General features: G+C 36.1%; 1 protein-coding gene across 1 annotated transcript in view; it reads right to left on the bottom strand.

Annotated features, from left to right (window-relative positions):
- LOC102915719 (vomeronasal type-2 receptor 116-like) overlaps nucleotides 1-7,861 on the bottom strand; it is a 37,657-nt gene extending 29,796 nt beyond the window's left edge. The window contains exons 1-2 of the mRNA XM_076560364.1: nucleotides 7,721-7,861; nucleotides 7,145-7,323 (exon numbers count right to left, since the gene is read on the bottom strand). Of these exons, the coding sequence (XP_076416479.1) occupies nucleotides 7,145-7,323; nucleotides 7,721-7,726 (185 nt within the window). The 5' untranslated portion in view covers nucleotides 7,727-7,861. The remainder of the gene's footprint in view (nucleotides 1-7,144; nucleotides 7,324-7,720) is intronic.
- Between the last annotated feature and the right edge of the window lie 5,962 nt (nucleotides 7,862-13,823).

Here is a 13,823-nt window from a genome sequence, read left to right as displayed (position 1 = left end):
AACAAACAGGAAACACAGATGCAAGCATAACCAACAGAATACAAGAGATAGAAGAGAGAATCTCTGGTATATAAGATACAGCAGAGGAAATAGATTCATTGTTAAAAGAAAACAGTAAAGCCAAAAGAGTCATAACACAAAATATCCAGGAAATCTTGGATACCATGAAAAGGTTAAACATATGAATAATAGGGATAGAAGAAGGAGAAGAATACCAACTCAAAGGCACAGAAAATATATTCAACAAAATCATGAAAGATCTTTCCCAACATAAAGTAGGAAATACCTATGAAGATACAAGAAGTTTATACAACACCAAATAGACTAGAACCCCAAAAAAGACTTCTAACCACATAATAATTAAACCACTAAACATACAGAATAAAGAAAGAATATTAAGAGCAGCAAAGTTTCTCCTTTCTCAGTCAAGTGACTTAAAAAGGCAGACCAATCAGAATAACACCTGACTCCTCAATGGAGACTTTGAAAGCCAGAAGGTCCTGGACAGATGTAACACGGACAATAAGAGACTATGAATGCCAGCCTAGGTTAATATACCCAGCAAAACTTTCAATCACCATAGACAAACTGAACAAGATATTACAAAACAAAGCCAGATTGAAATAATACCTATCCACAAACCCAGCCCTACAGAAAGCACTTGAAGGAAAACTCCAACCTAAGGAAGTCAGATGTACCCTCGAAACCACAAGCAACAGATAACCCCAAAAGAAGGAAAATACACACACACTAAAACCAAAAAAATCACTGGTTATTAACTTCCCTTAATATCGATGGACTCCATTCTCCTATAAAAGGACATAGGCTAACAGAATGGATACAAAATCAGGAACTATCCTTCTGCGGCACACACCTCAATTTCAAAGGTAGCCACTACCTCAGAGTAAGACTGAGAAAAGGCTTTCCAATCAAATGGACTTAAGAAGCAAGATGGTGTAACTATCCTAACATCTAACAAAATAGACTTCAAACTAAAATCAATCAGGAAGGACACTACATATTCATCACAGGAAAGATCCACCAAGATGCAGTCTCAATTCTGAACAGTTATGCCCCAAATACAAAGGCACTCACATATGTAAAAGAAACATTACTAAAGTTTAAATCACACATCAAACCCCATACATTAATAGTGGGAGACTTCAACACCCCACTCTCACCACTGGACAGATCTGTCAGATCAAAACTTAACAGAGAAATAAGGGATTATGACTCAAATGACCTTAAGTAATATCTACAGAACATTCTACCCTAACAACAAACAATATACGTGCTTTTCAGCACCCCATGGAACTTTCTCTAAAATCAACGAGAGACTCAGTCACAAAGCAAATCTCAAAAGATACAAAAAATGGAATAACCTCATGTATTCAATTGGACCACCATGGCTTAAAGTTAGATTTTAACAACAAAAATTACATAAAGCCTACAATCTCATGAAAACTGAATAATGCCCAACTGAATCACCACTGGGTCAAAAAAGAAATAAAGAAAGATATTAAAGACTTCCTAGAATTCAATGAAAATGAATGTACTATATACCCAAACTCATGGGACACTTTGAAAGCAGTGCTAAGAGGAAAATTAATAGCACTAAATGCCCACATAAAGAAGCTGGGGAAATTTCACACTAGTGACATAACAGCACACTTTAACAACCCCAGAACAAAAAGAGGCAAAGAAGCAAAGTCACCCAGGAGGAATAGATGCCAGGAAATAATCAAATTGAGAGTTGAAATCAATAAAATGGAAATAAAGAAAATAAATCAAAGAATCAATGAAGGAAAGAGTTGGTTCTTTGAGAAAATCACCAAGATAGACAAAACCTTATCCAAGCTAACCAAAAGGCAGAGAGAGAGCATCTAAATCAATAAAACCAGAAATGAAAAGAGAGACATAACAACAAACAACAAGGAAATAAAGAGAATCACCAGGTCATACTTCAAACACCTGTACTCCACAAAATTAGAAATTTAAAAGATATGGACAATTTTCTATTTAGGTACCACATACCAAAGTCAAACCAAGATGAGGAAAACAATTTAAATAGACCAATAACCCCTCAGGAAACAGAAACAGTCATTAAAAGTCTCCCAACCAAAAAAAATGCACAGGACCAGCTGGCTTCAATGCAGAATTCTACCAGATTTTCAAGGAATATTTAATACCAATACTCTTCAAATTGTTCCACACAATAGAAACATATGGAATATTATAAAACTCCTTTTACGAGGCTATAGTTACTCTGATTCCCAAGCCACACAAAGATGCAACAAAGAAAGAGAGTTATAGATCAATGAACATTGCCTCATGAACATTGATGCAAAAATACTCAATAAAATATTGGCAAACCGAATCCAAGAACACATCAAAAAATTATCCACCATGATCAAGTAGGCTTCATCTCAGAGATGCCAAGATGGTTCAACACATAAAAATCTGTCAATGTAATATACCATATAAAAACCTGAAAGAAAAAAAACCCACATGATCATCTCATTAGATGCTGAAAAGGCCTTTGACAAAATCCAACACCCCTTCATGGTAAAGGTCTTGGAGAGATCAGTAATACAAGGAACATACATAAACATAATAAATGCAATTTACAGTAAGTCAACAGCCAACATCAAATTAAATGGAGAGAAACTCAAAGCAATTTCACTAAAATGAGAACAAGACAAGGCTGTCTACTCTCTCAATATCTATTCAATATAGCACTTGAAGTTCTAGCCAGAGTAATAAGACTAAAAGGAGATCAAAGGAATACAAATTGAAAAGGAAGAAGTCAAACTTTCACTATTTGTAGACGATATGATAGTATACATAAGTGACCCCCAAAATTCTAACAGGGAACTTCTGCAGCTGATAAACACTTTCATTAATGTGGCAGGATACAAGATTAACTCAATAAAAATTTAGTTCTCCTGCATACAAATGATAAATGGGCTGAAAAAGAAATCAGAGAAACATCACCCTCTACCATAGCCACAAATAATATAAAATACCTTGGGGTAACTCTAAGCAAGTGAAAGATCTGTATCACAAATACTTCAAGTCTTTGAAGAAAGAAACTGAAGGCGATATCAGAAAATGGAAAGATCTCCCACTCTCATTGATAAGTAGGATTAACATAGTTAAAATGACAATCTTACCAAAAGCAATCTACTGATTGAATGCAGTCTCCATCAAAATCCCAACACAATTTTTCCCATACCTGGAAAGAACAATACTCAACTTCATATGGAAAAACAAAAACCCAAGATAGATTAAACAAACCTCTACAATAAAGCAACCTCTAGAGGCATCACCATCCCTGACCTCAAGCTCTACTACAGCTATAGTCATAAAAACAGCTTTGTATTGGCAAAAAACGATCCGTGGACCAAAAGAATCAAATTGAAGACCTGACATTAATCCACATGCCTATGAACATCTGATTCCTGACAAAGAAGCTAAACTGTACAATGTGGACTGTATTTATGGTTTAAGGTTTTACTTTGATGCTAAAGGATCTTCAATTAAATCTTCAACTCAAAATTTTAAGGCTCAGATTGACAGGGATAAAACTGTAAAATTCTAATCTTATACAAACTATGAACTTGGTATAAATTGTAGAAGATCATTAAGACACACAAGTTAATGGTCAGTTGTAGTTAGATAGGCCCATAGGGTCAAGGAAATTGGCTCAGACCAGGAGCCACAACATGCAAATAATGTACTTCCAACCTGGAGCCAACCTGGAGTATGACTGAGGGCCTAGCAACAGGAGCTATCAGAGTTCCTGGTCACTGACAGAGGTCCTGACTGCTGTCAGAGTTCCTGATCATGCAGAGTCTGCCTAGGACCTAGCAACAGTCCCTGTCTAAGTTTCTGATCATGCCCAGCCAATGAGAGATGACCACACAGACGAGGCACTGGGAGGAGGGTATATAAGGGCTTTCCTCTTATTGAATAAGAGAGTTCGTTATTTGCCTTCAATGGACTCTTGGTTTCTGTGCCAATGATGCTGTGCCTTCTCACCTGCTCCCCCAAGGGAGCCATTAGAATCAAAGCAACAGTCAGTTACTGTATAAATGATCAAACTTTTTACTGTGCTCCGAACTGTGGTTTTGGTAATGCTGAGTATAAATGCAATTCATTTACAGAGGGACAAGCCATAGTCTTCTGTACATGCTATCAAGGACAAGCACGAAACAAGTAACTGAAAATAAGTAAAGTTTGTTTAAAATCAGGTATAGTTAATAAATTACATGATTGTCCCTCAGAGAGATCTGCTGAATATGGAATGTACTATTTAACAAAAATGCTTCCCCTGATACACAAAAATACCAGCTTCTAGAATCAGCTTCTAAGACTATTCACAAATATGGTGGAAGAACATACTCCACCTTGACCTTTCCGCAGTTGTGCTAATGTGGACAACTGGGCTCATACCTGGCACACAATTTACCCACCTCCAGGTCTGTGCCAAAATGTGGACACTATTGAGTTAGATGCCCTACTCTGCCCAGCCAAGGTAAGTCAGTTTTCTCTAGTTCCTCCTTCACAGAAACATCTCTCAGACTCATGAGTCTGGTGTATGAAGGTAGATGCTCCCCTGTGTGGCAACCAAAGTCTTAATAGTGTCTTGTGTGACACCCAAAAAGTGACAGCCCTGCTCCCAACAGAGTCATAGAGACCACCATGGAGAATTCCAGATGGATGCTTAGGTATCAGGTAAGTCTCTGTCATTTTAACTGATACAAGAGTAGTTTTGATATACTTCCTACTCAAATTTGTCTCTCTGATTTCTGATGGTGGTGCTAACAAGTTGTTGTTTTATAAGTTTAGCAGAAGCAAGCAGACCTACTCAGCTCCTCCCAACAAGACTACAGCTGCATGATCAGTCCACATAATATGTGAAAATTATGTCTTGTTTATTTTTAAATAGTATGTCATCTGCTGAAGAAGGCAGACTCACAGACAGGGTCATCTTGCTGACAGGCTTCATACTGAAAAAGATATCCTCACAAACTGGTTTAAATGAAAACCAAACTGAAGCTATCATGCTATTACTCAGCAAAAAGAAAAAAAAAACTTTTTACTATTCATTCATTAAAAGAGCTTGCTTTTCAATCATTCTTCCTATTAATCAGCCATATGTCTTCTGGTAAATGATTGGATAGAAAAAAAAGGATTAAAGTTTATGTAAGTTTGAGGGCCTTAGGAAGGGATATGTTATGTACACACAAGTTGGAAAGGTCTGAGGAAGTGATTTAAGGTATGTGAAAATAAGACTTAAAGATTTCTAAGTTTCAGAGTTTTATGTTAGCAGTATGTGGAGTTCTAATAAGCTATTAATCTAGCCTTGGTAAAGCACTGGCTACTATTATTATAGTCATAGGCCAAAATTTTTAATTTTCTTTCATAATTTACTAAACATAGATGTAAGAGAGAGAGAGAGAGAGAGAGAGAGAGAGAGAGAGAGAGAGAGAGAGAGAGAGAGAGAGAGAGAGAGAGAGAAAGAGAGAAAATAAAACTTGGCCAGAAGAAAAAATATTCATGTTTGTAACTGAGAACCATCCTTTGGGTCCCCAAGTTTTAACTAAGTCTATAAAGTACAAATCTACGCCAGATGTACACAAACACTGGTTTTGTTCTTTTATACAATGAGGATTTAAGCACCGATTACAGACAGTGTTCATGACAATATCTAAAACTTCTATCTCTGAGAGTAAATTTAAAAAAATTAATGTAAGCTTCAGGAATCGTGACTTGAATCCACCTATGACAGATCAAACAGACTCCCGAAAAAAGCCCCTGTCAGTTAATAGTTCAAGCTTTCCTCTCTACTGCCTATCCCTGAAGATAGACTCTCTCCTTCTCCTGGCCTTGGGACTCAATCTGCCTCCTGCTGTAGCATGATACTGAACTACAAACAGTCTTTCCATCCTGTAAAAGCATTCCTAAGAGAACTTTAAGTGCTAAATAAATTAGGCATGTATGTTGGCATTTTTCTTTTCACATACTCCATAATACCAGAACTACCAGGACTACAGGCCTGGAAGACTGTTTCCTGCTCACAGAGCAGTGCATGGATTGGACCTTCAAGAAGATACTTCTCAGTAGAGGACCATCTTAATCTAGAATTGATGTTCAAATGAACAAAGGTACTAACAATAGCAACAATAGAGAAAAAGTAGGAAATATGAAAAAGCAAGGCCAAATAAATCCTCCACAATATCATAACAAAACAACAAATGAACTCAAAGATACTGAGAGAGACCAAGTGCCAGATGAGTAGTTCAAAAGGCAAACAGATGATGTCCTAAAAGAAAATAGAAACAAGCAAGCAAAACCAACTGGGCATTGAGACGAGATGTAACACTGTACAGGAAAACAAAGGCTGAGGGACAAAAACAACAGCAATTATATATATATATATAAAAGACTCAGTACCAAGAAAGTCAAATCCTAAATGGAATCTGAGATTCTTCCAGGGGGGAGAACAGATAGAAATGTTGGAAATGAAAAACACAAAACCTCTAATAAAAACACAGGGAAAAGTGACCCCAGAACTGACTAAGCAGAAGACAGACTATCAGGCATGAGGATGTGATTTCAGAACACTGCATTAAAATATCAATAAGGAATTAATAGGTAATAAACATGACCACAGTGTCCAAACTCTGAGATATTTTAAAGAGACCAATGCAAGAACCTGAGGGAGAGGAGATGCTAAACCATGTACTAAGGACATGGGGATTTAGCAGAAACTATCCAGGTCTGTAGAAAGAAAGAGACATTCCAACAGGAGTCATTTAGATTCTCAAATATATGTGAACAAGGTGGAGCCTCTCCTTGTCATGTTGGAGTCAATGTGTGAAAACAATATAAGACTGTCTGTGGACTCACAGAATGGGCAGACACAAAAGTTGTTTTCCCTCTTTGATCTCTACCTGACTAAAAAATAAACAAGAGGAAAGCAAAGGTCTGTAAGATCCATAAGGAAGGAGGAAAGTTTGCAAATGAGTTTCACATTTCTGTGTATACAGTTTATTATACTCAAAGGAATTAAATGTGCACAGAGGAGCACGCACTGTCATGTAGCCAGAACCCTTAGCACAGTCACACAATTACTTACCGAAAATTATCAAGTATATCCGGTTTGATCTCAAAAAATATATGGCTTTTGTAGAATCCTTCTATTGTGATGTAAATGGGGACAAATGCACCTAGGATTATGTCAGCCTTCATGTAGGTGTTGGGCTTCCAGTAATCAAAGCATCTCTGGTGAGTCACTTCCCCTGATGTAAACAAAGACTGCAGGAGTAGGAAGAGACAAAGCAAAGGAAGGGACATGTCAGGGTCTGAACCACACAGAGACAATGTCCTACAACTAGGCTGAGCTGTGGAGGAGATGATTGGCTTAGGTCATGGAACAGGCTCAGACCTCAACAGTATCAGAGAAGACTGTATGCTACAGCTGGCTGCTAATGTTGCATCAGGCTCTCAAGCTGCACATAGTCTATGGTTCTCATGCAAGACAAGGGCACAGACAGAAGCAAAGTCCAGACAACTGAGGGTAAGTCAGAGTGCTGAGCTTCTCCTCTAGAGAGGCCCTTCTCACTAGAGTGGCCCTGAATGGGCTGGCTTTTCTTGATTCTATTCCCCTCTCACACATGTGCTCTGGGGACCTCCTAGTCCTGGGGCTCTGCACCTGCATCCTCTATGCTGGTGGAAAATATGTTTGTTTCTTTCCTTCTTCATCCACCTCTATGATTTCATAATGGTCCACAGTGGCTTTGAAGAGCACCATAGCCAGAGACTGAATTGTGGGTCATCAATCCAGATTGTTTGATTTAGATTGCTGTTTTGGAAGACACTGATAAAAATTATAAACACTGAGAAAAAGCCATAGGTGGCTGCCACAAAGCACGCACTTGTAATATTCCATACAATGATTTCACAAGAGGGTGAAGTGGTGATGCCAGTTTCTAGTGTCTGCCATTCAGAAGCACAGTGAACTTGTATCTCTCTTGACTTCCTGGTCACCTTTCTCCTCCTAGTAGAAATAATTATGAAGATGGAGAAAGGAGTAAGGACATTCCAGACAAGTACAGATAATTTCTCACCTCAACCATTCAAAATATTAAGCAGTTCCCAAGCAGTAATCTGTGTTCTGCTCTTAGTGGACTCTAGTACCTCCTTTCCCATCTACATTTTGTAAAAATTCACATTGAAATAGAATCATACTTGATTTATACACTTCTTCCTCTCTCCTGTAATACTATTCATTAGAAATACCATTGATATACTGTTATATATTATGGATAATTATTATATAGTATAAGACAAATCAAATTTTGTATATATATGTATATATATATGTTAGATAGGTAGCAACAATTTATGAAAAAAGAGGCCATGGATTTTCAAAGGAGCAATGAGTACTACACTGGGGACTTTGGAGTACATAAATGGAAGGAGAAATCAAGTAATTATATTCAAAAAATAAATAGATGGATGGATGTCTCTTATGTATAACCTTACAAAATTTTGATTATTGGATTCCTTAAAATATATACAAAGTACTTTTCAATTCAACAATGTATAATAGTAGTAGTAGTAGTAGTAGTAGTAGTAGTTCTGCACACAGCTTAAAGTATTTCTTTAAATTATCCCTCTTTTGTCACTGAAATGTGTTCTTTGACAAATAATTCCTCAACACCCTGATATTCAGCCTCTCATAATCACCATTCAAAATTATGTCAGGGATTGACTTTAGGATCCAGTTTTGAATAAGATCAGACAGCATTTGATTTTTTTTTTGTGCCTAGCTCATGTCACTGAACATAATCTCTGCATTTATCTATATGTTCAAAATAATAGGATTGCCTTTCTTTAAAGGTTGAATACTACTTATATGTAGGAATACATATGTATATACATACACATATATGCATGATGCATGTAACAACAGTTACTGATGATAAAATTCCTGATAATCAAAGAGCCCATGAATGGCTGTATGAGAAAATTTGGAGGGAGGAAATGGATGTAAGAGCAGGCATGATTATATTACAATCTCAAAACCAAAGAAAAATGTTTTCTCTGCATAAAAAAAATCAAATAATACAATATCTTGCATTCATGTGTTGAAAGACAATCAAGTCATTTCTAATTGTGTGCACTCTAAATTATGCTTCAGTGAACATGAATGGAGATGTGTCCTTGACCAGCACATGTCATGTGTTGTTTTCATATGTATGATGGTGGAATCACTCACTTAGTGTATACAGTGAATACTCTATTTTTAACTGACAGAGGAATTTTTTGTGTTATTTTCCTTGATAGCTGTAATATTAAATTCTCTCTGTCTTGGTTAGGGTTTCTATTACTCTTATGAAGGAACACATTTAATTTTTGTGGCTCTCTTACAGTTCAGAGGTTTACTTCTTTATCATCATGGTGAAAAGCAAGGCAACAGGCAGGCAGACACGGTGCTACGGCAGGAGCTGAGAGTCACTACATCTTGACTTGGAAACAACAAGAAGCAGTCTGAATCGCTGAGTGGGCATGTATGAGAACTCAAAGCCTGCCTCCACAGTGACACACTTCCTCCAATAAGGCCACACTCATAACAACAAAACCATGCCTCCTAATAGTGCCCCTCTGTGGGGAGCCATCCCTCACCCCACATTTCCCCCAGAGTACTCTTGAGTAGGAGCAGCAAGAAATATTAGTTAGAAGGATAGAGGCGAGAGAAACAGAGAGAAATGCAGGATAGCCTCATAGGGCCTGGATCCCAGTCCATCGGGCCTTGATTATTTCTGCCCTAGGGTATTTAAAGGAATGCCAAGGGGTTGAGCAAAAGGCCTCCCACCAGTACAGTCAAGTGCGCACCATCTCAGATACGTGCACTCAAGCCTATGGTCTAATTATCCTCTCTATGCAGACCTACTGGGTAAAGCCACTAGGAAACCTAAAAATGGGCTCCAACAGGTCCCCCCTTTCTTAATATCTAAAAAACCATTAAGAGCTCACAGGAATCTCCATAGCTGTCATACCTCCAAGTATGGGAGTAGAGGATGACAAAGATGGCATTTCTTTTCTGAAATGGGTCTAAGATGACTACAGCAGTCTACGCTGCATCAAGCCCTTTAAATAAGAAAAACTCCTGACGCAACTGTATCAGACTTAAAAACTCCCATAGTGTCATCATTAACATTAACAAGTTAACATAATTCTAACATAAATATTGCTAAACATAGTTACAATTCTCTCAATCTTACATCTTAAAGCAAACTCTTAATAGAACCATCTGAATTTCTTGCTAACCAAACATAAAATAAACTTCTGATGTATTCACATCAAACTTAAATACTTCCTTAACTTCAACAAACCATGGTGCATTATATCAATAGGTTAACATAATAATTCTAACATGAACATTACTATACACCATTATAATTCCTACAAACATACATTCAAAGGCAATATTCTCACTAAACTCATTAATACTTGTGGTGATATTTTATTTGTACTGAAATGTGATTTTAATTTTATGTTAATAAATAAAGTTGCCCTGGGGTCAGAGCTATTAGAGCCATAGCAAGAGCATGGTGGTTAGAAGAGCTAAGTAGATTTCTGTGTGTTCAGGGATACAGCCAGTATTGGAGACATATGCCTTTAAGACCTGGAGGGCGGTACTTACAGGCAGTGATGAGGCAGTCATGTGGTTGGGTTTACAACCAATGAGAAGGCAGAACAGAAAGAATATTTAAACACGGACAAACAGGAAGTAGCTCTCTCTCGGAGAAGCTAGGAGCACTGCAGGAGGTAAGATTTTATCTCTGAGCTCTGACCTCTCGGCTTTCTCTTTTACATTGGCTCTGTGTTTCTTATTTTAATAATACGATTGGTTACATCTACATCTGGCGCCCAACGTGACAAGAATCCATTAAAAACTGCTTGGGCCGAAATAGCCCAACTCTGTGTCAATATTTTGTACAACAGCCATTGAAAGTGATACATAAAAAATTTCCTAAATCTATAATTTATCATTATATAGATGATATTTTACTAGCTGACTCAAATGCAGATACTTTAAAAAAAGTTTAAAAAGTAAAAAAAAAATTTTGCCTTGCTGGGGATTACAAATTGCTCCTAAAAAATACAAAGAGGAGATTCTATTAATTATTTAGGATATAAAATAGAGCTACAAAAAATTAGACCCCAAAAGGTGCAAATTAGGAGAGATAGACTACAGACTCTTAATGACTTTCAAAGATTATTTAGAGATATTTCTCATCTACAAACTATTGTTGGGGTAAAAAATGATGAACTGACTAATTTGTTCAAAACCTTAGAAGGTGACAAGGATTTAAACAGTCCAAGAGAATTATCACCTAAAGCTGAGAAAAAATTGGCCTTGGTAGAAAAAAAAGTACATAAAGGACACGTGGATCATAGTGATCCAAAGCTGGATTGCATTTTGGTTATTTTACCTTCTAGGCATTCCCCTACTGGAATATTAATACAGAGGAAAGATATTATATTGGAATGGATATTTTTACCAAATAAACCAAATAAAAAATTAAAAACTTACGGAAAAAAAATCTCTGACTTGATTTAGAAAAAAAAATTAAGACTTCGTCAGTTAGCAGGAATAGACCCAATAGAAATTGTTGTACCTTTAACTAAGGAGGACATTGAAAAATTATGGACAAAAAGTGAACCTTGGCAAAGAGCTTACAATAATTTTTTGGGAGAAATTAACAGCAAATATCCCAAAAGCAATAGAATAGATCTTATTAAGAGAGCTGATTGGATCTTGCCTCCAATTGTACGGCAAAAACCCATACCTGGAGTTTGTACATTTTATACAGATGCCAACAAACAAGGAAAGGCAGGTTACAAATCAAAAAATTTAAGTAAAGTGGTACAAAGTCCTTATAATTCAGTACAAAAATCAGAATTGTATGCTATTCTGTTGGTATTAATGGATTTTTCAGAACCTCTCAACATAGTAACTGACTCTCAGTATGCTGAAAGAGTGGTATTACATATTGAGACTACAGAATTTATCCCTGATGCTTCAGAATTAACTTCACTATTTATTCAATTACAAGATACAATCAAAAAAAGGAGTCATCCTTTATATATAACTCACATTCGATCTCATACTGGTCTGCCAGGCCCTTTAGCACAAGACAATGACGAGATTGATAAATTATTGATAGGAAATGTGCTGGAGGCCTCAGAATTTCATAAAAAACATCATGTCAATAGTAAAGGTTTAAAAAAAGATTTTTCCATAACCTGGCAACAAGCCAAAAAAATAGTAAAAAAATGTCCTACTTGTTCCTTCTATAATCAAACGCCATTACCAGCAGGATGTAACCCAAAGGGTACTCAAAAAAATAAAATCTGGCAGATGAATGTGTTTCACTTTACAGAATTTAAAAAATTGAAATATGTACACCACACCATTGATACTTATTCAGGATTTCAATGGGCAACTGCTCTGAGTTCTAAAAAAGCTGATTCTGTAATCACTCATTTGCTAAAAGTTATGGCCATCATGGGTATACCTACACAAATCAAAACGGACAATGCTCCATCATATGTCTCTGTTAAAATGAAACAGTTTTTTGATTATTACAAAATAAAGCATATTACAGGTATACCACATAATCCTACAGGTCAAGCAGTTATAGAAAGATCAAACAAAACTCTAAAGGATATGCTAAATAAACAGAAAGGAGTAACAAAAACCCCCAAAAATAGACTACATAATGCTCTATTAACTTTGAATTTTCTAAATGCCAATGAGAAAGGAACAACAGCTACAGAGAGACATTGGGTAATAAAAAAAACTACAAAATTAAATCAGCCTATATACTTTAAGGATGTACTGACCTCAAAATGGAAGCCAGGGTATGTATTACGTTAGAGACGAGGTTTTACTTTTATTTCTACAGGAGAAGATAAGCTGTAGATACCATCAAAATTGATAAAGGTTCGATTTAAACAAAAAAAAACCTCTTAATTAGAGGAGGTGATAGTTCATCAACCAACATGAACATCCAATTTAAACTAACTTGTACCTGTAACACACGTCTTTTCATTTAATCAGATAATAACTTGCCAAAAAGGAACATCCCCAAAATTAGTCTTGGGGGAAGGTTTTTGTTTTTGTCTTTTAGGAAAATAAAGGTTAAAGAATCTAAAGGACACAAGACAAATGAGACAACTAAAAAAAAGGGACAAATCATCTATCCCAAAAAACAGAGTATATAGGAGTATATGACATATGGGTATATATTATCTAAAAAATTTTATGTCTTCTTAAATGTTTGTTTCTGCTTTTCTCTAAAGATTTAACACTATTGGTTTTCTAATAGTCCCAGTTCAATTAAAATTTAAAGCTGACTTTGGAGTTGGAGAATGGCTCTTTCCTTCTTTAAACTCAAACATGTTGTTAAAAAAAAATACAAACTCCCTGTATCATGCCAGAAAGAGCCATTTTCTGCTACGGGACAGGACAAAAGCCAAATTAATTAAGGGACTATTCTATTACTAATCTCAACTCTTTGATTCTATTCTGATTCTTTAAACTTTTCTTAAAGTATAAATTTTATATCAAAATTTACAAGATTAATATATATATACATTTTAAACTTGGTTAAGATATAAATGGTCATATAGAGTACTAACTAATTCTAAAAAAAAGGCTTCAATTAGCTACATATATATGTCTTTGTGTTCGAGTCTCTTATCAGTTTTCTACAAAAAATCACGGCCAGGCCTAACATCAA

The sequence above is a fragment of the Peromyscus maniculatus genome, chromosome 23 (assembly GCF_049852395.1).
Source record: "Peromyscus maniculatus bairdii isolate BWxNUB_F1_BW_parent chromosome 23, HU_Pman_BW_mat_3.1, whole genome shotgun sequence".
NCBI classification, from domain to species: Eukaryota; Metazoa; Chordata; class Mammalia; order Rodentia; family Cricetidae; genus Peromyscus; species Peromyscus maniculatus.
Note: the sequence above shows the minus strand (reverse complement) of the source record. Positions and strands in the feature narration are given on the sequence as shown.